At 41.6% G+C, this 26,978-nt stretch overlaps 1 protein-coding gene across 1 annotated transcript in view; it reads right to left on the bottom strand.

Moving 5' to 3' along the window:
• Positions 1-456: 456 nt before the first annotated feature.
• LOC117542261 (filamin-B) overlaps positions 457-26,978 on the bottom strand; it is a gene marked incomplete at its 5' end in the record, with an annotated part of 50,575 nt that continues 24,053 nt past the window's right edge. The window contains 29 exon segments of the mRNA XM_034209831.1: positions 457-1,906; positions 2,423-2,629; positions 3,229-3,447; positions 3,850-4,026; positions 4,629-4,761; positions 6,567-6,682; positions 6,850-6,987; positions 7,495-7,558; positions 7,560-7,762; positions 10,398-10,520; positions 10,993-11,145; positions 11,589-11,792; positions 11,892-12,050; positions 12,991-13,164; positions 13,415-13,543; positions 13,828-13,968; positions 15,570-15,675; positions 16,852-16,935; positions 17,461-17,708; positions 18,412-18,601; positions 18,994-19,147; positions 21,890-22,181; positions 23,343-23,503; positions 23,608-23,770; positions 24,135-24,308; positions 24,416-24,616; positions 25,234-25,351; positions 25,894-26,208; positions 26,784-26,969. Coding sequence (XP_034065722.1) covers positions 1,719-1,906; positions 2,423-2,629; positions 3,229-3,447; positions 3,850-4,026; positions 4,629-4,761; positions 6,567-6,682; positions 6,850-6,987; positions 7,495-7,558; positions 7,560-7,762; positions 10,398-10,520; positions 10,993-11,145; positions 11,589-11,792; positions 11,892-12,050; positions 12,991-13,164; positions 13,415-13,543; positions 13,828-13,968; positions 15,570-15,675; positions 16,852-16,935; positions 17,461-17,708; positions 18,412-18,601; positions 18,994-19,147; positions 21,890-22,181; positions 23,343-23,503; positions 23,608-23,770; positions 24,135-24,308; positions 24,416-24,616; positions 25,234-25,351; positions 25,894-26,208; positions 26,784-26,969 — 4,920 coding nt within the window.

Raw genomic sequence — 26,978 nt, 5'->3', positions numbered from 1 at the left:
TAGGATTTTTGGGGATATTATGTTCAGATATTTTTGTTAGTTTAGTCATGCTGAATTAGAATTAGTATTTATGACTATTTAAAGCATACTAGACTATGTTTTTATTTATTTAAAATATTTGTGTGATACTGTACTATGAATTTTAAAAGGAAATTTCAATGGCATACTATAATATAATTTATAAGACATTATAAGACACTACATTTTAAGTCAACAACATGAGTTTTATAAGATGTTATCGACCTGAACACAGCATATTGTGACAAGAAAATATGATTAAGAATGCATGAGAAATGGTGTTCACATCTTTTCCTGTATACATCTGTCCCCTGATCAGTTATTATGTTTTAAGAAAGACATGCATTGTTAATTATATTATTTTATTAAGTTAAAGTAGAATTATATTTATAAAGGATGTTAAAAAAGCCAGGAAATTAAAGATAGAAGACAACCTCCTTAGCTCCAGCTGATTTTAATGATCAAAATATACATCATCTCAGGGTTTAGTTTCACATTAAACACCCAATCCCTAATAATAAAAAAACAAGAAGTCATTTTTTCCCACAATACAAAAATTCTCTCATCCCTTAAGTATCAAAAGTATCAATGATTAGGCAACAACATCGGAGACATAAAGACAGCTCAGATCTGATTGTAGAGTAATATTTTTGCAATTTATGCACCGATTGACTTTGCAGTACAATCGAACACAGAAACACTGGTCAGATCCGAGGAACAGTCAGATCTTTTCATGTGAAAAATACAGCAAAGAGATGAACCCACAGATGAAGCACATAATAAAGTAGTAGTGGCAACATTATGTACTTTAGGGATTGTGGGAGCTAATAAATCAATAATAAACATCAGTAGTCGTGTACAGTTTGACGCTTCCTGTCGCCTCGAGTGCTTTAAAGAAACATAATTCCAGTTCTTAAAATTGAGATGTTAAATCATTTTTTAAATCCACAGCACATAATTTTGTTGAAAAGGCAACTGACTGGTCAGAGAACATGATAGGATTCAGAAGTCCAGGTTAAATATACAGTCTGTCTCTATTAGCCGCGTTCAAACCAAGTACTTTGCCGTACTTAGTGCCGCTCCTGGTACTAAACTGAGGCAATTGCTGTGTAATTCCAGTCGTCTTGTCCAAGTTTGACTCAACTTTTCTGAGCCCAAATCTAGTTTTAACACTTTGGAAACATGCAGATTTTGTGTTCTCACCAACTAATGTCAAGCCGTCTTAGTTTACCAATCACGTATAAAAACTATCGTCAAGTTCACAATTTGTCAATTTCAGGTCAGCAAAAATCAACAGATGATAGTTATCTTTCCAAATCAGATCATTTTGACTCCAGTTTTAGGTCAGATTATAGTTTCTTTTACCATTTTGCTTCCCTGATTCACTGCAGAAAAATGGTCCAACTTACATTTATGGATGTGTTCACTTCTCTTCCTTAACATTTTTAGTTTAAAACTAAACTAAAGTGTTTTTTAACGCTTTCCTCTCCTTTATCAAGTTCAGTTTTTAGCAAGTAAATCAATTGTGTCAGATCCTTTATACTTGTGATTTGAAATGAACACATCTGAAGGCAAAGTGCACCTCTTTAACTTTGTAAAGCAAGTTGTTTATTGGATGATTATCTGCAGTAGAGTGTTTCCACTCAAACAGGGATGCAAAATGGTTCAGGAGGAGTGACGGTGTGTTTTTATTGGTTGCCTCAGGGGACGTTGACTTGGAAGGGGGAGCCTGGGATGTGGTCGTCGCCCCACTTCACCACCAGGATGTAGCACCCCCGCTCCTTCAGCATGTAGCTCACGTTGTACTGCAGGTTGCCCAGGTGTTTGACCAGAACCTCCTCACAGGGGACCAGGGGGCCGAGCACCCCCACCAGGAGCATGTTCTTACCTGGAGGAAGAGGGGCGGAAGTTTACACGTCAATCAATGTTGGTAAACGTGTTTTCGTTCAACTTAGCTTTAATTAGCAATAACTACCTTGGATTGGTGTGTTATTTATTTTTTATTGCAAATTGTTACTTTAACTTATTTTGTGTACAACAATGTTTTTTTATATATATTTTGTACTTCACATTTTGACTTTAGCTTTCTATGTTAACATACCTATTTGTATTCTATGGTATTATATTTACATTTCATTTTATTCTAAAAAGGAGCAACTGTTTTCAAACTCATAAATAAAGTATTCTCATTTATTTGACCTTCTTGTATTCCCTGGAATCATGTACTGTATGTATCATGTACTCACGCTGCATGTGTGCTAACATATTTTATCCTCTGACTTCAACTGATTGTGTTGTGTTTTGCACCAAACTCTCAAAGCACTCTTAAGATGCATCCTCTGTATGAAAAGTGCGATACCACTAAAGCTAAAGAAAAAATCCATCGATCATGAGCCGTACTTACCGGCCTTGCTGCAGTCGACAGAGAAGTTGCTCCTCTGGCCCACGAAGGCCTTGCTGAGGCCGGGGCCGCGGCTCGACACCTTGCTGGCATCAGAGTCTGTGAGCCGGGGCAAAGCACTCTGGGAGAAACTGCTGCTGGACCTGACCACTGGATCCACCGTCAGGGTGGACGTCTCGCTGGCGTTGGTCACATTCACCAGCCGAGCGCCTAAGAGAGACAGACAAATCAGGTAAGATCGTTTTTAAAAACGTTTTTTTACCGAAAAAAAAGTCATAAGTTGCTCGAGAAAACCAGGACTTTCCATAAAATGAGTCAGCTAGCTTGTGCCAATTTCGATAAAATATCTTTAAAAATATAATAAGATGGAAACAATACCGTTTCAGTATAGAACACAATTTTTAATAATAAAAAAAGGACCAAAACACTTTGTAAATATAAGATTATATTGTAAATCAAGAATTTCAAGGAATATATTCAAGCGAGCGTATTTCTCACTTTAAAAAACAAAACTATTTAGATGAAAAATAATGTATATAACTTTAGATTAAATATGACATGACAATATGACTTTTTTCTTGAGGTAGTGCTCAAAAAGGCAATTACAAAAAAATCACATGATGTTTCGAGACACAAATGAGTAATTGCTGTACAGAAAATAAAGCATTAATGTACACTTACATTTTCAGATTGTATTTTTCCACCGAAAGAATAATGCAAAAGACTCAACAGACCTATTGATTACAGATGCATATATAATGTTTTGCATCGCAAGGTTAAAGTGGATGAGTGCAAGGACGTTCACTGACCTGTGACCTTGGCTTTGAAGGGGCTGCCGGTGATGTGGTTGGGTCCTCCGTACTTGATGCTGATCAGGTAGTTTCCAGGAGCCATGGGGGTGTAGTGCACCTTGTAGCCCTCAGGAACCTCCTTACAGTCCATCTTCACTTTAGATGGCCCCTCGATGGTCACTGCAAGGGCCCCGGGCCCCGCCTTAGTGTTGTTAATGATGAACTCTGACTGGCTACCTGCATGATTTAAAACAAACAATAACGCTTTGTTAAAATGCAAGAAGTTATTCTCACAGATTTGTCGCCCTATGGAAAAATGCATGTAATGCTTCATACAATGTGTTGGAAGCCACAACATAAAAGTAATATTTAAAACCAAAGGCTTGTGAAATAAACAAAGTAAAAAAGTTTATTGCTGTGGGCACATTATAAATCTGTCATTTTTTATTTCCCATTTACAATATACATTTAGATTAGATGATAAAGCCTTGGAGAGTCTGGAAATGTTCAAAGTGCTTTAAAAGTGCTTAAATGTTACTTAAGAGCGTATCTGAAGCCTAAAATGTATAATATGGCCTTTAAAAATATATATTTATTCTGATATGAAATAATATGAAATAATAACAACAGCTCTCCCACCTGTGGTTCCTCTCTCCAGCCCCGATCCGTATGCCGACACCAGGCCGGGCTCTCCGGTCTGTCCCGGCTCTCCGACCCGGACCTGGAAAGGACTTCCCGGGATGTGAGAGCCGTTGAACTTCACGTCGATGGTGTGGATTCCGTTCTCTCTCGGGATGAACCGGATAGCGTACTTGTCTGGAGGACAGAGGACTTAGTTATTAGAACTCAAAGTTCTGGCTTCTTTTAGAACAAACTGCACAGCGCTTCCACTTTTTAATCCTGATATACTTCACATATTTTATTTTTAAGAGAAAATGTGTCATTCTTATTATCTGATTATTATTCCTGTAAAATGTATTATTATTTTTTATTTTAGTAGCTTTAGTGTTTTATTTATTTTAATAAAAAACGAAAAAACCCAAATCAATACATCTGATTATGATTTAAGTTGACATATGGCGATATGAAGAAAATCTAAAATTAAGATATTTTCGAGCAAATAACTCAATCAATATTGTTGGGTTGACCCTTGATGCTTTGAAAAATATTTACACAATAAGAATTTTGATGAATAATAACAAGTAATGTGGAATAAATAAAGTGGGTAATATATTATAGTTATTTCCCAGTCCTAACAGGAAGTATTTTTACTTGAACATTTGTTCTAGAAATATCTTCTAAAAGCAGCTATAGACCAAACTATACTGATAATTATTCAACGCATTGCAGAACAGGATTTTTCTTTCACCACAGATGCAATAAAAAAACCCACTTAAAGCTCACATACACACACACACCTTTTTCCAGCTCGGTCACCACACACTCCTCCAGAGCTCCGGAGGGACTGTGGACTTTGGCCTCCATCTTGCCCTGCGCTCCGTTCAGACGCACCGCAAAGGATGCTGGGTGATTCACCTTCAGACCAGACTCCTACCGAGGTCACACACACAGTCAGGGTACAGGGCCAGAAAGAGAAACATCAAGGAAGAAAAAACCCAACACTCCAAAACACAGACACTGTATAAAAGAGTGGAGGAATACTACAAACCAGATACTGTTGTCTCGGCTCTGGTTCTATCTTTTCTCTGAACTATATGTTCTTCCACTCTTACCTGAGCTCCAGGTGGTGCAGCTGCAGCAGACAGAGGCAGCGACAGGGTTAAAACGCATCTGAAGAGTTAAATCTACAGTCGTACAGTGTTATAGTACAGTCTGTTAAATGCTGTAAGCCATCTCAGATTTAGTGAGTAGTTTTAGTTGAACCATGTTTTGATGATAATGACATTGCCGGCTCTTTACATTTGGTACTTAAAGGTCCCATGTCATGCTTTTCCGGTTATTACCCGTCCCCTTGTGTGTTATGAAGGTTTTACGGCATGGAAACGGTCTGCAGAGTCAAAACCCCTCAAACTACACCCTGTAGGGAGTACAACTCTAACACAGAAAAGACCTGTCTATGCTGCCTCAGAACGCCTCGTTGGACATTTTTATTTTGCTCTTCCTGGTCATAGTGACGTAACACAACAGTTCGGCAGGTGTTCTGAGTGGCCCGCCTCCGTCTGCCATTGCTCAGCATCCAGAGCGGATGATGAAGATGATGAAGGTGCTGTTAAGAGCCTTTAAATGAAACACAAGAGAAACACCAGCAGTTCCACACCAGACAGAAGAGGGATGACCAGAGCCAGGCAAAACGCTCAGAGGACAGATCAGCTGAGAGGACAGATCAGCTGACCAAATGTTTTAAATGAATATTGGAGACACCTTTTCTTGTTATATAGAATCATTTTAACCTGTAAATCTAAAGTGTCTAATATGTTATTATTAGTCACCTCCTGACCTTTTCTTCTAGACCATTGTCAATACTAAATGTCACGAAAAGTTTATTGTAAAAATACAAGAGGAATCCTTTTTCGTGATAATGTAATCTCATCAGGTGAGTGTGTTTAATATATGTTAAGAACATCTGTTGATTTCATGATGTAATGATGACCTTGTAGAGTCAGAACATGTATTTATCAGTTCACTGACACACTGAATAATGTCAATACATCCAATAACTGGTCAGTTATCAACAGTCACTCTTTGGTTCATGTGCTTCAAATGTGAGGATTCAATTTAACATGAATGTAAACTGATCATATTTAGTTTTTCTGACAATTGCAGACATCATTTGGGATATTTTTCACTGATATCTGACATTATAAACGAAATAATCAATTAGCGGAAAATAAAATGAAACTTAAAGTTAGAGCTTTAGTTCATTCTTAAAAATGTGTCCAAAAATCCCCAAAGGTTTCCTTTAGTGCCTCTCAGATTGAGGTGTCAACTTCACACAGAAGCGGTGCGTTTGCCTGGCTGCGGTCACATCCATGAGGCCAGTTGCATAAAGAAAGAAACAAAAAACGTTATCTGACTATCTGAGCAACACAAAGGTTCCACTGAAATGGCTTTAATTCTTTAATGAGAAACTCAATTATAGTGGGGGGCTAAATCAGAGAGTTTGTTTAACTTCGAGGATGAGACTTGCTACTATTACTCACAATACATCACTCCAAAAAATAAATACAAGGAAACTTTATTTAAAAAAATAAGTGGAATGAAATCAGCCAGCTGTGTGTGTTTTAACTCAAAATCTTAATATCTATCTTCGCCCATGATTTATTGTTGTGCTCATGATATCACACTTTTATGCAACTGAGCCTCAGAGGGTGTGGGGGTGTCTCCTCGTGCCTCACCTGAAGGCCGGTAACACTGAGGCGGCGGGCGTCGTTGGCCGGAGCGACCACATGAACCAGGAACGGGCTGTCAGGGATGTGCTGCTCGTTAAACTTCACCGAAATCTCATAATCACCTGCAGAGGAGGGGGGGAGACGCGATCAAACAAATTAATCAATCAAAATGTAATCCAAATCGCTTCTCAAACCGAAAACAGAAACACTTAGTACCAACAAAAGTTGATAAGAATATAAATGCATCAGTGAACAATCATCAGACTACACTGTTTGAATGTTTCTGTACCGGGGTCCTGAGCCACGTAGGAGACTCCGCAGGACCCGTCTTTGCGGTCGTCGAAGGAGATCTCCGCCCTGCTGGGACCCTCAACAGCGATGGAGAGACCGCCGGCCCCCGCCTCCCTCGTCCAGATACTGAACTCAGCTGGAGAGAGAGAGAGATAGAGAGGGGAGGGGGTGAGAGTGACCATGTGCAAAAGCAGCATTTAGTTCTCCCTGCTGGGGTCTGAACAGCTGGTGGAGTCACATCAGAGAGGAGTGGCAGGGACATTTTTGAAAACATATTACAGTATATGATTTAAAAAAAAAATAATCAAATGCTAAGTAAATTATGATTTTTTTTTTCTAAGCATACTATTTCATGATTTGTTTATGACCCGTTTAGTTGTTCGCTGGGCTTCTTAAGAAAAAGAGGGTAAGCAAAACTCTGATATTTCTGTCACTGGTTTATTATCGTTATGAATCATCGTGAAACAACCGGGTTGGTTTTACTTTAAATGGAAAAGGGTTTGCAACACCTGGCAGGGTATTTCGGTTAAATTATTGTCAAGTGTGTGTGTGTGTGTGTGTGTGTGTGTGTGTGTGTGTGTGTGTGTGTGTGTGTGTGTGTGTGTGTGTGTGTGTGTGTGTGTGTGTGTGTCTGTGTGTGTACCTGGCTCTCCTGCCTGGGCTCCCTCCAGTCCCGGACCTCCTGCCCTCACCTTTGCGGCCCCCCCCCTCTCCCAGGGGCCCCACAGTGAACTGGAAGGGGCTGCCTGGCACGTGCGCGCCCCTGTACCGCACACTCACGCTGTGCACGCCCATCTCCGTGGGAACGAAGCGCACACAGTAGGTGTCGTTGCCTGCGGCGACCAGCTCTGCAGGCTGGCGGGCCCCCGAGGGGGAGGAGACCTCCGCGGAGACGTCCTGCATGTCGATCGCTGCACACAGGAAGAGGGTTATTATACATATGGATTATTTTTGTAATCATTTGGGAAGTTACTCTTAGTACATTTATTCCAGAACTGTACTTACTTTTTGCTGCACCACATTTATCTTAAAAACTTTAGTTACCACTTAATTTGTAGGTTTACATTATTAATAAAAAAAATTCAAATAAAAAATAACATTTGATATAGTATCATGAAGCTAGCCAGCAGTATAAAGTTATTAAATATTAGCTCCACCTTTACAAGCTTTTCAAAAAAAGCATTTTTGTATTATGAGTACATATTTGATTATGATTTGATACAATTACATTAATCAGGTAAATTATCCAAGTAGAAAAATGATGAGGATAAGAGAAATTAAGAGCAGTTGCAGTTATGTTACAAACACTGGGAGGTTCCCCCTAGAGCAGAGTTTCTGAAATATGCGGCAGGTTTTTCTTTAATATACATTTTGTAAACAGTTGTGCATGGATTCTTAAATAATTATAATATGATAGGTTCAATAAAAATAATGTAAATACAAGTTTGATAACCAGATTGTCTAATATTCCTTTTTTTCAATGCAAATCATTATAAATGCTATCACATTGAAGATGATGTTTGCTCAGTTGGAAAATCAAGAAAACTTATTTGTGTTAAATGTGTGTTTGTTTTAGCATCAATATAGCTGAAAACAATGAGTCCAAAAAGTCAAAAGAAGTCCAAGTTTCTCAATAAATTGTGAAAATAAAAAAAGATGCAGTACTGGAAGAGCCATCTTATCTTTATTTTTCTATTTTGACCTTAATTTGAGGTATTTATGAATTTGGGATGTTATTCAGTGGTTGAAAGTTTTACTTTTTACTCCAGAAGTAAAATTGTAAGGTTTTTTTTTAATTTATTTTTTTACTTGGGGATTTTGAATTGGATGTGCATTTCCACTAGATTTAAAAAGAAAATATTGTACTTATAATATTTCATATAGTATTAAAGATGATCTAGCCAGCAGTATTAAGTAATGTAATAGTAACTCTAACCTGAACAAGCTGACAACAAATGTGGTTGCACATTCTGCATGAAAAGTATTCAAACAATAAAGTCTCCGCTCTACTAGAAGTCAATTGCTCTTTTCAGGAAATATATTTAAAAGGTGATACATTGTTTGAAAAAAACAGTGCCACAGAGCAACAACGCACCCTCCACCCTGGCACTACCCACTGAGCAGCGGGCATCAACGACCCAAACCCCCCTTGCTGCCCTCTTCCCCCCCCCCAGCACCAGGCCGGAGAGGCCGGAGATGAGGCGCACGTGCCCAGGGGAGAGGCTCGGATCCTGGGCAACAGCAGAGGAACGAGCCCCTCGACCGCTGGATCTTCCAGACCACCAGAGGGAGCAGAAGGAGCGGGAGGAGGGGGGAGAGAGGAGCTGCTGCCGAGAGAGGGCCAGCAGGAACCAGCTCACTAGAGGAAGAAGGGGGGGAAAAGAGAGAGGAGGACACACGGAGAGGGGGAGGAAGGAAATGAAGAAGGCAGAGGAGGAGGAAAAGAGGAGAAGCTGAGGAGGAAAATAGGGAACAATGATGGAGAAAAGGGAGGAGGATAAGGACAAACAAGAAAGGAACAAAATGAAGAAAACAAAAAAATAAGGAGACAAAAATGTAAAAACAGAGATTAAAGAAAGAAGGATGCAGGGTGAGACAAAGGGAAGGATAGAAGAAGAGTAAAGGAGATCAGAGATTAAGAAAGGGTGAACGACAAAACTGACAAACATCACCAGAGCAGTATGAGACAGAAAGCAGAGACATTTCAGACAGGAATTGGTTTGAGAAAAGGAAAAGGAGGAGCAGCTCCGAGGACGCAGAAGTGTTCAGTCTGAAGGTCGTGTCAGATTTCAGCTCCCAAATATCAGGAGCTGCTAACGCTTACCTGAAGAGTTTCTCTCTGACTTACAAGACAGCTGAACGCTCACTGCTGTTCACAGGCGATGGATACAACACATCTGAGACATGTCTTTGCCTTTAAGTGGAGTCAAATACAAAAGGAACGTTCCACTGACTTTTTCTGCTATCCAGATCGGCATGATGTCTATTTCAGAAATATTCAGTAAAACGTTTTTACATAGGTGTTACCATTTATTTTGAGATTTCATAATGCAGCTTCAGAAAAAACGATTAACATCCTACTTTATAGGTCTTTGCAGTTTATTATGAATACATTTGATGCCTTTTAAGACTTTTTAAGGAACCAGGGAAACCCTCTAGAAATGAGAGCCGCTGCTCCTGTCCTTCAGGGAGTCTGATCATGAGCCATCGGATGAGGGCTTATCAAATTCGAAAAAAATATCGGTTTGCCATTATTTTTGACTGATATGGCAATTGCAATATTATTAATGAAAGTTCAGGGACTGTTCATTTCTGAATCATTATCCTCATTTTCATTTATGGGGAGATTTATTTTGCCAGGATCTGTACCAAACTAAGATGTATTTGGTGTGTGTGTGTGTGTGTGTGTGTGTGTGTGTGTGTGTGTGTGTGTGTGTGTGTGTGTGTGTGTGTGTGTGTGTGTGTGTGTGTGTGTGTGTGTGTGTGTGTGTGTGTGTGTGTGTGTGTGTGTGTGTGTGTGTGTGTGTGTGTGTGTGTGTACTGTACCTGGTATCTTCAGACTGAGGTCACACACACTCCCCACGCTGGAAACAGACGCCGCCTTCTGTCGCCGGGTGATGCTCTCACGGATACGACCCTCTCCTGTCACCCGCACAGTAAACGCACTTCCTGTTGACACACACAAACACACACATTATTCTTCTGAAAAGACATATCACATTATGGGTAATTCAAGTATATTCTTTATTAGGCATTGAACAATCCTGAAACTATGATGATTAGAAAAGTCTGTTTGCTTAGTTTCAAATGTTCTAATTGATGGATTCAATCTGGTCGTGACAACAAATATAAAAACATATGACATATGACATATATACACTGTTTATGTCATATGTTTTTATATTTGTAATAGTCCAATGGGGGCCTTTAAATCCAATCCGACTGTAGTCGGATTACATTAACATTAGTTTTACTCCCATTAATTTTTTTTTGGAACAATTATTCACATCAACACAATCAAAATATTGTTTAACATTTATGGTAGCTTTTTCAAAGAGGAATCCTTTTATCAAATGAATTTACCTATAGTCAAATGATATATTATTTTCACCAACAGCAAATAAAAATGTTGTTTTTTTACCTGGGACATGTTCCTCTGCAAAGCGGATGGAGACGATGTAATTCCCTGGTTCAGTGGGACAGTAGGTGACTCCACATGTCCCGTCCTCCATGTCCTCCGTCTGGATGTCCACCTTACTGGGACCTTCGATGGACAGAGCCAGGCCACCATAACCTGAATACACACACACACGAAGTTAACAGTGGCTCACTAACAGCAGAAACAGGCATTTAATGTTTATATTGTGTTCCTCAATCTCAGAATTAACTTTGTGATTACAATGTTATTAAAATAGTTTAATACATACAATATTATTACCGATAAAGGACCTAAAGTTTATAACAAACACATGAATAAGAGTCTACATGCTAGTACTTCTGTGATGTGCAGACGGTGGATAGCTAAATGCTAACATGCTAATGTTGCGCAAGTATGATGTTCACCATGTTCTACATCTTATTTCAGCGTTTTCTTTCAATTTCATCCTCTGGGAAACATGAATAAATGTAAACATTATTATAATGGTAAACCCTTACAAAGCTGTCTGTGGTCAAGCCACTACTTAAGTCAAAATGGCAAAAGAAGAAGAAATAATTAAAATCGGCTTCCACACTGACCAGCCTCCCGCGTGTCGACCACAAAGCTGGAGTTGTTGAAGGTGGTTCCCTGCACCAGGCCATCGCCGTGAACTTTGACCGCGCTGGCGTCTCCGATCTCAGACTGGACCACCATGATGGTGATGGGACTGTTGGCCACGTGACGGCCGTTCTTCAGGATGCTGACCTGGTGCTCACCCACCTCCCGGGGAATGAAGGAGATACCTGGGAAGAGGAGAGAGGGGGTAGAGGGATAAACAGTCAAGAGGGAATGAAAGTTGGAATAGAAGATGGAGAGTTTCTGAGTGTGTGTGTGTGTGTTACCGATGTGGTTGTTGGCCAGCCTCTTCAGCAGGCAGGGCTCGTCACGGCCAGACGGAGCCAGGATGCTGGCGGTCAGCAGGCTCAGGTCCGTCTCATTAATGTCCAGAGAGAAGTCTGCCGCAGAGCCCAGTTTGACCTGAGAGCGCCGCTGGTTGTCCTCTGAAACACACACACAGGTAAATACACACCTGTGGACATGTAGCTGAAAAATGCGATTTAATAGGTCTGTGCACCATGGATGCGGGAAGGGGGGGTGCTGAGGGGGCTGCAGCACCCCCATCTGCGAGGCTCCACTAGCACCCGCACCCCCAAACGCGGCGCACCTACAGTGTAAGCGCGCCACAGTTTCGCCGCTGCGAGATCAATGGGTCCATTTGGGTATGGTCACGTGACGTCACTGTACCCAGGAAGAAAAACGAGGCGTTCTGGGGCAGCATAGACAGGTCTTCTCTGAGTTAGAGTTTTACTCTCTACAGGGTGTACTTTGAGGGTTTGTGACTCTGCAGACCGTTTACATGCAGAAAAAGCTACATAACACACAAGGGGACGGGTAATAACCAGAAAAGCATGTCGTGGGACCTTTAAGAAGTTTTAATGATAGAACTCAGAAACAAAAACATATGTTTTCTGCTCAGTTTGTCTTAAGCAGAATTACCAATAAAATGTTAGAATGGATCTGAATCCCGAGCCAGATAGAATAACCATGTTGCACTTTGATTAACATTGTGAGTTGGGGCATTTGTGCTGCACTTATGTGGGGCTGGCATAAGAAACCAAAAAGGTGTTGTTGAACGCTCTAAGCAATAAAATACAACTTATCTGTTTTGTACCATTCATGATTCAGAAATTGCGATTTAAAGCTAATCAACAAACTGATTGGATGGAATGACTTCCATCCACCCATTTTCCGTGTGTGTGTGTGTGTGTGTGTGTGTGTGTGTGTGTGTGTGTGTGTGTGTGTGTGTGTGTGTGTGTGTGTGTGTGTGTGTGTGTGTGTGTGTGTGGTGTGTGTGTGTGTGTGTGTGTGTGTGTGTGTGTGTGTGTGTGTGTGTGTGTGTGTGTGTGTGTGTGTGTGTGTGTGTGTGTATGTGAGGCTGACCGGTGATCCTGGCGGTGAAGGGGCTGCCGGCGATGTGCTTGCTGTTGTATTTAACCAGGATGTTGTAGTCTCCGGGCAGAGTGGGCAGGTAGCTGACGCTGCACGTCCCATCCTTGTTGTCCACACAGCTGATATCCGCTTTGGAGGGACCCTCGATGGCCAGGTCCAGACCCCCTGCACAGACAGACAGATTCAATTTGAAACAGGATGTTATCGCTGAACTGAATTGCATGCAAAATGCAAAGAACGCCACTATTACTGCTGCTACAAACGCAACCGCTTACTACCAAATTATAATCTTGCATTTCTGATTTTGTTGGGTTTTGGACTGATGAAAACAAGGTAGTGAGCTTGAAGGTGATTGATTCTTTGTGGAGAAACTTAGATCTAGAGAAGTGTGGATGGGGTCCTGTAGCTAACGTACCTTCGGAGGCGTCCTCTGTGAAGACGGTGAATGTGGCCACCTTGTTGGCGACTCCATAGCAGAGCCCGGGGCCGTGCGCTGTGACGTTGGGACTGCTGGTGTGGTTCACGTAGAACTGAAGAGGAGACTCTGTAAAAAAAAAAGAAGCATTTCACTTAAACATGGGTAGTCCTCAGTTTACATGCTTTTTACCTACTTTCTGTTTTTATGGTTTGTGCTCCTTTGCTCCAATGAAGGAAAATAAAGGTGTTCGACATGCATTTATGGCTTAACTGTGAGATTGTTAGTGTGTGCTGACCTGGGATGTGTGTGTGTGTGTGTGTGTGTGTGTGTGTGTGTGTGTGTGTGTGTGTGTGTGTGTGTGTGTGTGTGTGTGTGTGTGTGTGTGTGAGAGAGAGAGAGTGTGTTCTGACCTGGGATGTGTGTTCCGTTGTATTTGATGTGCATCTCGTGCAGGCCGGCCTCAGTGGGGGAGTACTGCACTGTGACCGTCCCGTCCAGGTTGTCAGAGATCAGCGGCTGAGCGGATTTACCTGAAGGCATCAGCACCTCCCCTGAGGGTCAGAGAAAGAGACACATGTAAATAATCTATGATTCAATCCGATTATTCATTTTGAATTTGTTGTATTATTCTGTTACTTGTATGAAAGTATGACACGTGGCTCTTTATCTCTTGGTAGGTATACCACTTTGTTCCTAACAGAACAATCTCAACTATTGGATGGATGAATCTTAAAGACTTTTGTGATTCTCTGATGTTTCTCTATCCCCATCATGAGTTTGACATTTGTGGATTTTAGTAAAATGTCTCAAAAAAGATTGGATGTATTGGTTTATGCATGTCTATTCATGATGTTTAAACCCTGTATATCTGCACAGATGCAGATAAAGATTAGGCTACACTAATATTACTTGGATTGTTTCCAACTTGTGTGCTTCAAACATTTACAATAACTCAAGAGCGTTGTATCATAAGTCAAACTGTATTTGAAAAGGGGGTCGTCGAGGTACAACCTAACAGTGCCATAAATATATACAGTGGGGCAAAAAAGTATTTAGTCAGCCACCAATTGTGCAAGTTCTCCCACTTAAAAAGATGAGAGAGGCCTGTCATTTTCATCCTAGGTATACCTCAACTATGAGAGACAAAATTAGGAAAAAAAATTCCAGAAAATCACATTGTCTGATTTTTAAAGAATTTATTTGCAAATGATGGTGGAAAATAAGTATTTGGTCAATAACAAAAGTTCATCTCAATACTTTGTTATATACCCTTTGTTGGCAATGACAGAGGTCAAACGTTTTCTGTAAGTCTTCACAAGGTGTTCACACACTGTTGCTGGTATTTTGGCCCATTCCTCCATGCAGATCTCCTCTAGAGCAGTGATGTTTTGGGGCTGTCGCTGGGCAACACAGACTTTCAACTCCCTCCAAAGATTTTCTATGGGGTTGAGATCTGGAGACTGGCTAGGCCACTCCAGGACCTTGAAATGCTTCTTACGAAGCCACTCCTTCGTTGCCCGGGCGGTGTGTTTGGGATCATTGTCATGCTGAAAGACCCAGCCACGTTTCATCTTCAATGCCCTTGCTGATGGAAGGAGGTTGTCACTCAAAATCTCACGATACATGGCCCCATTCATTCTTTCCTTTACACGGATCAGTCGTCCTGGTCCCTTTGCAGAAAAACAGCCCCAAAGCATGATGTGTTCCACCCCCCATGTTTCACAGTAGGTATGGTGTTCTTTGGATGCAACTCAGTATTCTTTCTCCTCCAAACACGTCTAGTTGAGTTTTTACCAAAAAGTTCTATTTTGGTTTCATCTGACATTCTCCCAATCCTCTTCTGGATCATCTAAATGCTCTCGAGCAAACTTCAGACGGGCCTGGACATGTACTGGCTTAAGCAGGGGGACACGTCTGGCACTGCAGGATTTGAGTCTCTCATCTTTTTAAGTGGGAGAACTTGCACAATTGGTGGCTGACTAAATACTTTTTTGCCCCACTGTATATGGCACTGTAAATATAAATGTATACAACCACAAGAACAAAAATCATCAATACGCCATCGCTCTCATACCAACTAACAAGAAAGATGTTCAAGGTTCAAGATGTTTTAATGGAAAAACACTTCAACTGAAAATCTAAAAAAAATCACCTGTGATCTCTCCCTTCGTGAAGGAGAAAGGGATCACCATGTCGAACGGCCTGAAGCCGCTTCCATTAATGCTGCTGCTATTAGGATCAAAGCCATCTGAGGTCACCTGCAGAAGACAGACAGAGAGACAGGAAGTCAACACTTTGATTCAACCCTGAAACAACTTCCTGTCAGTCTCAGTGCCCTGCAACAGAAACATGCTGCTGCCTGTGGCATCCTGGGAAGTGCAGAGCGAGGGAGCAGAGAGGAATTAGAATGATGATGATGATGATGATGATGATGATGATGATGATGATGATGATGATGATGATGAGGTGACTGAAGAAGAGGAGAAAGACAGACCACCACAGAAATCCCCCTGCAGGACAACATATGGATCCTCAAGCAAAGCTTCCTGCATCACAAAGATACCTGGGACTGTTTTATATTCACGTTACGCTGTTAGGTGATTTCTGCGATCCCATTGGGATTGGGAGACAAAAAGAGAAGCGATGATCTGGATGAGGCAAAGCAGGCGAGGAAGTCCAACTTAGCATGGAGCGAGAGAGAGCAAGGGGCGATTTTACCCAGCAGCCACCTGCAAGAGAGAGGAGCTGTGTGTGTGTGTGTGTGTGTGTGTGTGTGTGTGTTTGTTTTGTTCATTTTGTGACTATGTTATGCTACTGTGTGTTAAAGGGAAACTTTACACAAATCACGTTTTCATATAGTGTATGGTGATTTTCTTGAAATTGTAATATGAATTTTTTTTCTCTTGATTATATCAGCTACAACAAAATTAATTGTTTGGGATTGTGAGGTAATTTGGGTTAATGGGAGTTTGTCATTGGAGCTTCTCCTAGTTAGGATTCAATTCATTGTGGGTTTTTTCAAGAGGTTTTTACCAGGAACTGAATTAAAGGCTCCTCTACCCAAACAAACCAGGTAATTAAAACTGGTTAAAACATTGAATTAGGCAGTTATAAGGATAAGTGCTGTTGGACTGCCGTTAGCATTTGATAACCTTCTCCTCTTCTCTGATAAATGAAGATCCAGTTGGAATATGTAGTTGGACCAAGATTAAGAAAGTGTATCATAAAAATGGGTTTTTATACTGGATGAAAGGTCGATTTATGACAGCCAAACACAACCCTTACGAATGCCCCTTTAAGGCAAATCAAACAGATGTTTCCTTGATTGATATTTGTGTTTGACAATTGTAGGAAACATTTGGTGTAACGTCAGTATACGACTGTGTTGTGCCTCATGTGTGTGTGCACGTGTGTGTGTGAGTGCTTTTGGGTACCCAGGGCTGGAACCCAACTCCAGGGGCCGAAGCCTGTGACGGAAGAGACCTCTCCTCTTGCATGATGGGTACCTCATCAGTAGCCTGAAGACACGATAGTAATGATTAACATCTGACACACACACAAACAAAAACACACACACTGCATTGTGGGTAAATCCTTTCCTGTAAACTGAAGGTATGAGGTCAAAAAGTAAATTAATCAACCAAAAGCTGCATCAGCTGATTGTTTTTGGCCATTTTCAAATCAATCTGCATTTACATTGCATTGTGCAGTTTATCTTCACAGTTATAGATTATACATCTCAACAAAGCTTCGACAGTCAAAGAGTAATTTGTGTTGATGTTAACATGAATACAAACCAGCAGCTGCCTGGAAGACAAGAAATAAACCTTTAAGCCTGTATAGATAGATGTATAGACAATAATCGCAGTTAAGGACTTAAAAACACAGTTATGGTGCTTTGAAAACAAATCTCTATATAAAACTGTAAATAAATGTACTGAGTTCTCAGCTTTATGACGACCTCGACTTTCATGAAACCATTTAGGATCCCCATAAGAGCCGTATGAACCTAAACCTAACCACAAATGTATTCTCCCCCTCACCATGACTTTGAAGGGGCTGCGTGGGATGTTCTCCCCCCCGAAGCGGACGTAGATGACGTAGTTCCCGGGGGCCGGCGCCGTGTAGAAGATGTCGAAGGTGCCGTCCTCGTTCTCCAGCACCTCGGCCTCCACCTCGCTACCGTCGGGCTGAACCACCACACAGCTCACCTTCCCTTTCCCAGCAGCCTTAGCGTTCACCACCAGGCCCAGCTCCTCGCCGATGGCAACCGTGGGACCCACACCCGGACCTGGGGTGGGGGCAGGAAGAGGACAGTTAATGGATTAACAATCACAATCTGTTTGTTTTATGAAGTTGGATTCTTGTAGTTGCTCCATTTCACAATAAACTAGAATAGGATAAGATAATATGAGCTAAAATATGAATATATAAAAATAAGAAATTAATGTAAACATTTTAGTTTTGTTACAGTTGCTATATTTCAAAATTAAATAAAACAATATTTAAATAAAAAGCTAATATTTATAATAAGATAATGAGTTAAATTAAGAATGTTGGTTCCTTAACAGTTTTTTTATAAATTGAAATAACATAAAATATATTATATAATATATTTATAAACATAAAAAGCAAAGTAGTGTGTCTGCCAAATTATTACAATATATAGCAACAATTAATATGAGAAAAATGTATATATAACAATATTTAAATTGTAGTAAAAGTTGTAATAAAGATATTCATGCTGGAAACCTGATTATTGCTTGAAATGTAAAGTATAATACTGTAATTATCTTAAGTTAAATCAGTATTCCATGGTCAACTATTGTCCGTCTTGCACAGTTTATTAAGGGTTGTTGTGTGTTTTGTTGGAATAAGTCTTTTACTCAATGATTTGAATGTGGCCAATCCCTCCAGCAATGTTTTTTAATGCGTAATTTATATTTGGGATTATTTATGTTCTCTGTGTTACATCTTCCTCCGTGCCAACGTACCGGTGACTGTGCACTTGCTGGCGTCTCCGGTGGCGGTGGCTCGGACTCTGTAGGGCGAGGCGGGGATGTCGTCGCCGCCGTACTTGATGACGATGGTGTACCGGCCTGCCCGGTGGGGGATGTACGACACCCGGTAGGTTCCGTCACCGTTGTCGTGGATGGTGGGCTGCCTGGGTTTACCATCCTGGTCCTGGAGAGGAGGGAGGACGGGACAGAATGCATTTATTATATTCACAAACGAGAAAAAAAACCTTTACAGATTTAAGTGGTTTTATACATTTTCCTATTAACCTGTTTCCACTCATTTATACGGAGCCCCTAAAGGGACATGAAAAAAAGAAAGAAAAAGATTCATTTTGCTAGTCTTATGATCAAGCTGTGGCATATTTTGATAACAACTGCTGCCTTTATCTCTTAAAAAACAGACAGATAATGTCATTCTATAGTCTTGACACACTAAAGCTCCTACATTTAAGTTTGGGTTTATTACATTCATTCAGGTTTAGAAAAAGGTAGCTGTGAAAAAAATAACATTCAGAGGTTTGTTTATAAATGTGTGTGTGCTATGAGTGTGTCACTGACGGTGATGAGCACGCTCAGCTGGCCCTGGCCGGCGTCCTTGGCGTCGATGTTGAACTCCACGGGGAAGCTGGCGGGCACGCCGCTGGTCAGCCCGGGGCCGCTTGCCCTCACTTTACTGGCATCGTGAGTGGGAAGGACCCGGAACTTGAAGGGACTGAGGGGGCACACAGAGGGACTGTCAGATACTGACTGGAACAACGCCATGGAGTATATACTGCTTAGCCATTTCTTCATGTTATAACTGGCTGCTTCTTCACTATTTGTATATGTTTACTTTGATAATGCTGCTACCTATTTTCTTTACCTTGGGTGTGTACTTATTTGACTTTTTATTTTATTAACCTGTTAAACCCCAAGCCTGTTTTTCAGGCCTCAGGCTCGAAAATGACATGCCATAGATGTTTTTTTTGTTTTTAAGTAAATTCAGATTTAACATAGTAAAAAAATGTAAATTATAGTTTCCGTCCAAAAAAACCCCATCATTTATAGTGAAAACCACCCTTGAATGATGGGATGGTAGACTAAAAGCTTTAGGAATCCAAACTATAACATAATAAGTACCCTGTATCAAGATTGATGCAAAACAAGTGACATTTTACCTTTTTAGAGAGATTTAGTAAAAAAAACAAACATCTGGAACCCATCGGTCGATGATGGTGATTGACACCTCTTTTGAACCGTTAGAGACAATAGAATCGAGGGGAAGTTCCTAAATGTTATGATGGATTATCAGTAATCATTTCAAAGTGACACAGAGACATTGGATTAATCTTCAGCAGCGTTTTAATGCCCTTGAACACAACTTTTGATCAGAAAACAGCAAAGGTACGACGTATTTGCCGTTTTGGCCCCGTAAAGTGAAGTTGTGTTGTCTTTCCTGTTTTGGTCGCTCAGTGATGATACTTATAACATTGGTATCTGTGCAATCTGTGCAGATTGCATGAAGTATAAAAGATCGCTACCGTGAGTTGTGAGTTATGTGCCAAGTGCGTCAGCACTCTTTCGTTTAGTGCTAATTCAGACGCTCGGCGTTAGAGTTGTGTTTTATTTCGGTAAAAATGGTTCATATCATCAGTTAGCTGAGTTGCTTCCCGTTAAGTGGGTAAGACACATTAATAGGTTGTTAAATGTTAAGAAGCCCTGAGACATATTGTTGTGCTTTCGCCCCCGCGGGTTTAACAGGTTGTGCTCACCTCTCTATTTAAACATTTAACTCTACTTATTTGATTGTTGCCCTTTCTCTGCAGTGTCCACTTTGCTGGAATAAAATCCCCAAATGGGAAGAAGATAGGATTTCAGATTGTGCTCTGATTTCTGAAATAAAATTGGATTATGTTTTCGATTTTTTTTCAATTTTACAATAAAGTAACAATTTAATTAAGGAATATTAATGTATTACACGCAGCTATTATATGAGGGTGGGACAAGTCCCCCCCACCTTTTAAAATGATTAGTTTAGACCCCCCCCACTTTTACCATGTGGAAAGTCCGTGAATCGGTCTATCCCTTCTCCGCCCTTTATAGAGCGCTGTGTCAGTGCTTCACTATCAAATCCATTCCACTTGCTTATTGAGAGAATGCCCAAATCAATGAAACTCCGTACCATGTTTTCACTGCTACTTTGTACCAAGGCAGATTCTCAGAGCCGTACACATGCGGCGTTGTTTGCGTAGCTGTGTCTTTAGTTGTAAGCCCAGTGGTGATCTGTTCATCTGTCATAAAGCCATCGAAAATAATAGGATACAGCATTAAAAGTTATTCTGGGTCTTTGTGTGTCATAGCCTGGCTGTGTGTGTGGCACGAGCGCATTTTGTGTGAGCGAGCGAGCGAGCGCTAACGTACATAAGGAGTTGTTTCTACAACAAGGAGGAGGAGAGCTCTCTCCTGTCAGACAAATCTTATAACGTCAGCTCAGGGAGGTAAAGGACTCTCTGAGTGTTTAGATCGTTGACTTTAGTCTAAGTTATCTCATGTAAACAAGTATTTCCAAGGCACACCTTTATATGATAATCATTATAAAAAACAAGAGAATAACAGGTATGAAATCATTCCAACTCATACTATAGGACAGTAAAACAAAAATACAGTTTAAAAGGGGAGTGATTAGTAAAATATGCATAAAGAAAAAGTAAATCTGTTTACAGTACTGTTTCATATGGTTGTTGAGAGATGTATCCATAGATTTAGTTCCTAACTTTGCTCTCAAAGTGCACCAGATTGATGCTTTTAACTTCAACATTTAAAAAATCTTCCCGGGGGAGCATGCCCCCGGACCCCCCCCCGAGAGGATATGAGGTCCACCACCTGCCCGCACCCCCTGTCAAATTGTCCCACCCACATTCCTACCCCATGTATTACAGTCAACAGAAACCAGCTTTTGGTATTCTTTTACTTAATTAGCATAAAAGTCTGAATATTTTCCTCCAAATGTTTGCAACACAATAGTTTCTATTTGTACATTTCAACAAGGTATATTTCATTATCCCCTAAACATAGAATGCCAAAGTATAGGCATTCAAGGGCCATAGAAGAATTCAAGGTCTTGAAAAGTTTATATTGTAGATTTAGTATTTTTTTTGTCCGGCAGTGGCTCAGTCAGTAGGGGCTTGGACTGTGAGCTGTAGGGTTGCCGGTTCAAGTTCCCGAACAGACCTAAATATGGAGTGTGGACTGCTACTTGGAGAGGTCCCAGTTCACCTCCTGGGCCCTGCCGTGGTGCCCTTGAGCAAGGCACCCGACAACCCCCTTCCCCCCCACTCCCATTGCTCTAGTACTAAACTCCTGGTACTAGGATGGGTTAAAAGCAGAGAACACATTTCACTGTGTGTGCGGTGTGCTCTGCATGTGTGACCATTCTATCTCTAACAGATCTCTCTGAATAGGTTGTGCTCAGTACCTGCGGGGGACGTCCTCCTCTGCGTATTTAACGGCTACAGAGTACGGGCCCTCCACAGACGGGGTGTAGGACACCAGGTGGATCCCGTCCCCGTTGTCCGTCACCTCCACAGGCTCTGCCTGGCCCTTAGGAGCCGAGACGGCCACAGCAAGCAGCGCCACGCCGGCCTTCCTGCAGTCCACAGTGAATGATTGTGGGATATTGGCCCTGACCCCTGACCCCACACCGGGACCAGACACCTTGACCTTACTGGAGTCCACCACGTCCTTCACCGGGACCTTGAAGGGACTTCCTGCAGGAGGAAATGTTGAAGTCACAAAAACAATAAATATATATTTGTATATATAGAGAACAAATATTATTTTTGGAGAAACAAACAAAAAACAACTCCAGATTTAGGTTGTTTCACACATTATCTTTTAATTTATTTTCATTCATTTATATTTTTAAACAATAATCTGTATACATAAATGGAAACTATTTTTTAAATGAAGGTTTTTACATTTTTAAACTTGCCGTGCAGCATTGACCTTAGATTCTCAAACGCCTAACTACTGGATAATTATGAGCTCTATAAAGTTTTGTCCTGCTGTTAAATTCTTTGCGAGTTGGATCTGGGTGACGTGGTTTCTGGGTAATGTGGTTTCTGCATCCTGATGCTTCCTGTGTCCCAGCTGCCTGCACACAGCAGAACCACAAACCCACAGCTTTCTGTGAAAGGTGTCGAACGAGAAACCATGCTGAGCTTTTCCTGGACAAAGTCGATTAAAGAGAGCTGCGGCTTTTTAACTTCAACCACATCTTTAAAACATTTGTTTCAAAGACCTGGCACTTAGTTTATCAGCCAATAACATCAACAACATCCTTTAAACATTCACTGAAAAACACTAAGTTCATAACATTTATTACGTTGCACGGGAAACGACATAAAGGGCATTTAGGAAATAAACAGATGTACAGCCTTTTTCTACCGATATAGTTGACGTGTCAAAATCGTCGTACATCCCTAGAAAGACTTTTTTGTGAGCTATTCTTTCCATCAATGGGCTTTGAACTGAGAGCCTAAAAAACAGCATTTAGTGTAACACCCTCTGTCTTAAACCAGAGCCCAGGCTGCTATGATTGGTTAACTGGCTGGCTCTGTTGTGATTGGTCAAACGCTTAGAGATGTCGGAAATGTCCCGCCCCTCTTAGCATATCACTTAAAATGTGTTGGCGTGCTAGCAAATAGAAGCACAACTGTTATATAGGGATGTCACTGAAGTAAACAAAGGAGTCCAATGGAGGTGTTTCAGTCGGGGGGGGGGGGGGGGGTGGATGAGTGTGTGGGAGAGAAACACAGGGATGTTAGCCTTTGCAGACCATTTACATTCACAAAAACCTTTGTAACACACTGCAGGAAAGGGAAACCCCCAAAAAGCGGAATAGGGCCTCTTTGAATCCGTTATCTCACCGGGGATGTGCTCTCCTCCGTAGGTGATGTTGACGTCGTAGAGGCCGGGGGTGTAGGGAACGTACTCCACGCTGCAGCTGCCATCTTTGTTGTCTTTGCAGGACATCTTGGATTCTGATGGACCCTCCACAGTGATTCCCAGACCACCGATACCTGCCCCTCTGGAGAGGATCAACACACACAAAGTCAGCATTAGTTTGAGCTCAAGTTAAAGAATGTTCACCTTTCACGAACTTCACGTTTTACTCTCTACTCCCGACAGTACCTGGTGATGATGTTGAAGTTGTTGGTCTTGTCAGTCAGGGCTTGTTGGAGCCCGGGGCCGGTAGCCACCACCCTGCGGGGGTCACATCCCTCCTCCACCGTCACCCTGAAAGGGCTCTTAGGAACCGGAGTGTCGTCGTAGAAGACCTGCACGCTGTGGACGCCTGAAACACACACCAGGACATAGAGGAGCTGATGATCACAGCACGATGGGTTGTTATAGGTTACAGTTAGATCATTTGGTAATGATTACAGATTTATGATTAGCAGAGATGGGACCACCTCGTTGTTTTGCAAGGCGCAAATAAGTCTTAAGACTTTGCACAAAGGTCCGAAGTCCTAAAGTCATAAAGCGCTGTAAACCAAATGCAAAGCCATTTTCCACCAGCACAGTATGTATACTGCAACTAGTTTTAAAACAGTGAATCTTGTTAGATTTTTTTTTTTGGTTTGTATTCTGACTGGAGTTCAGGTCCGGTGACTTGAGTCCACCTGATGATGAGTGTTTTCAGTCTCGGTTTGTGTTACCGTTCTCAAACGGCGTGTACTCCACGCTGTATGTGCCATCCTCCCGGTCGGTGATCTGACACTCCGTCAGCGCTCCGGACGGGTTCTTCACCTCCGCCTTCACGTGGTCCCCCCCCCGCCGGCTAAGAGGCCGGGCGTCCACCGTGAACTCTGTGGTGGCTTCTCTGAAAATGGCTGGAGGAGAAAAGCATGATTAAAGGGACAGTCCACAGATTTTTCAAACAAAATGTAGTTTACTAAACAGAGATACACAATTGACCAACAGATTACCCATACTGCACCTTGTTTTTCCACTCCGGGTCCGAACACTTTGATCTTGGAGGTGTCGACGGCAGGATCCGCCGTCACCTTGGCGGGGAACCCAGGCACGGCCTTGCCCCCGTACTTCAGCAGCAGCGTGTACATGCCGGCGCTCAGCGGGACGTAGGTCACTGTGTACGTCCCGTCTTTGTTGTCCAACACCTCCGTCTTAGCTTTAACACCTGCAGTAACACAGTGTAGTTCTTTTATATTAATATCAGAGCACTGAAGACTGTCTGAATGTCACAAAAACTCAGAGTTACTTAATAAAATTTCAACCACCAACAAAAGAATATATGTAAAAGACGATTATGTTTTATAATTAACACAAATAGTTTTGTAGAATTTGGGGCTTTTTTTCTATCAACTAGTTAAAGGACTATGCTTGTAGTTTTCCACTGCCTAACAGCCATTTGTTTTAATTTAGCACAATATGAGTCAGAGAACTTCAGGAGAACATTAAGACTTTTCCAAATTAGGATACCATTTTGACATTCCTGACTCAAAATCCCAGCAAGATCTGGCTAACTGGCTGCTTGAATTCATTAATGTGTTCATTTTGACACCAGAAAAAAATACAATAACAAATACATTAATTTGGCTATTTCTTCCAGAGATTTTGTTTTTTCACACCGACTATTTAATGCGGGAATACAAACATAATTAACCTTTACACCAAATGCTTGCCTGGAAGCAGTGAACTATATCTAACATGTATAAAGAAGTGCACCATTAAGGACGTTCACAGCTATCAGTGTGTATACTGGTTACTGGTGAGGGAGAACAGTGTTTGTGTTACCGGTGCGGGGGGCAGACCCCGTGGGGGTGGTGGGGGGGGTGTCCAGCGCCGCCTCCAGGCTGAGCTGTCCCGCTCCGGCCCGGGAACAGTCCACATTCACCACACTGGTCTCTCCAACCTGTACACACCACAAGCTTTATCTAGAATCTAAAATGGAAAGCTTGTCATTTAAAGAGGCGAAGGGTCGAAATGCATCTGCGCAAATCTTAACTGAGAAGTGAGAAGGAGCCAAAGTAATATTCCCTTGTTTAAACCTTTCTTCGTATAATCTCCACACAATCAACACAGGAACACTGGAACCTCTTGGACAGTTTGCTATGATCTGGGTTGGGGGCTTGGAACAAACAGACAAAGTTTGGAAAAAATATGCCCGTATGCTGTTCTTGCCATCATTTTGAATTATATATTGATATTTTTTCTGAAAAGTAGCAGTTTGGTTTGGTGGGAGACTCTAAATACTATGATAACTATGATCTAGTGAGAGTGAGGGTCTAAAATGAAAAGGTACTAGTAAACGGTTGTGAAAAAAACAAATAATACAACATCATCATTTCTAAAATGATCCAAAATTGATCCAATCCATATTTAAACCGCTGAATGTTTAATCAGGTCTAAAAAAAAAAGCATAATTCTCCTTCTATTTCCTCTCCGGCTGCTCACCTTGGCTCTTTTCAGGCCCGACCCCGACGCCACCACCTTGGAGGGGTCAAAGGGCATCTGGACGTTGGCTTTAAACGGCGACCCGGGGATGTGGACCTCCTCAAACAGGATGTTCACCAGGTAGTCCCCGGGCTCCGTGGGCAGGTAGGAGACGGAGCAGGTCCCGTCCCCGTTGTCCGAACACTCTATCTTAGCCTCTGTCGGGCCCTCCACTGTCAGACCCAGACCCCCGGTGCCCGCGCCCTTTGTGTCGATGGAGAACTCTGCAGGGTTTCCCACCAGACCCCCCTTCAGACCGGGGCCGGACGCTTTCACCTGGGGGGGGGGGCAGTGATGGTGACATACAGAGGGTTTCATTGCAATTTTTATTATAACACATTTAAATGTTATTTTCATGATTGTTTTTGTGTTGCCGTTTGCTTTCTTTGCTTTTCAATGATCCTCCCCACCCCGTTTCCAGGCACAGAGCCATTAGACATCCCAGAATTTCAACAAAATGTTTTAATATTAAGGATACAGTAAACTATTACTCGGTGAAAATAACATCCTTTAGATGGATAGATTTACACTGCAGATATTAATGTACATGCATTATTATATATAATAAACACTCTTTACTCTTCTGTAATAAAGGAAATTGGCTGAATAGACTGTTAAAAAATGGATTATGTCATTTTGGTGATTTCTTTTCCCATTTTCATGCTGGTATTCATAAAAAAATGTGCCCATAATCATGGAGGATAATATTTCTATTGTAGAAAGTATAAATTATATATATATATAAATAAACAAATTAAAAGTTTAAATTTTTTTTTTTTAAAGAATTGTTAGGATCTAAGGTGGTCCTTTAGGAGGAAAAGAAACATGGTTGTAGAGAGAAAGATGCTGACCTTGCTGGGGTCTGGGGGCAGCTGGGCCTCCACAGGGAAGGGGCTCCCAGGGACGGGGTGTCCGTCGTAGGACACGTTGACAGCGTGCACCCCCTCCTCTGTGGGGGTGTAGCGTACCACACTGACGTCTGCTTTACCGGGCTGAGGCTCCATTTTGCACTTCACCGTCCGCTGGCTGGGACTCAGCTGGCAACA

This window comes from Gymnodraco acuticeps, unplaced genomic scaffold (assembly GCF_902827175.1).
Source record: "Gymnodraco acuticeps unplaced genomic scaffold, fGymAcu1.1, whole genome shotgun sequence".
Classification (NCBI taxonomy): Eukaryota; Metazoa; Chordata; class Actinopteri; order Perciformes; family Bathydraconidae; genus Gymnodraco; species Gymnodraco acuticeps.
The sequence above is the reverse complement of the archived record's forward strand: the minus strand, read 5'-3'. Positions and strand labels throughout refer to the sequence as shown.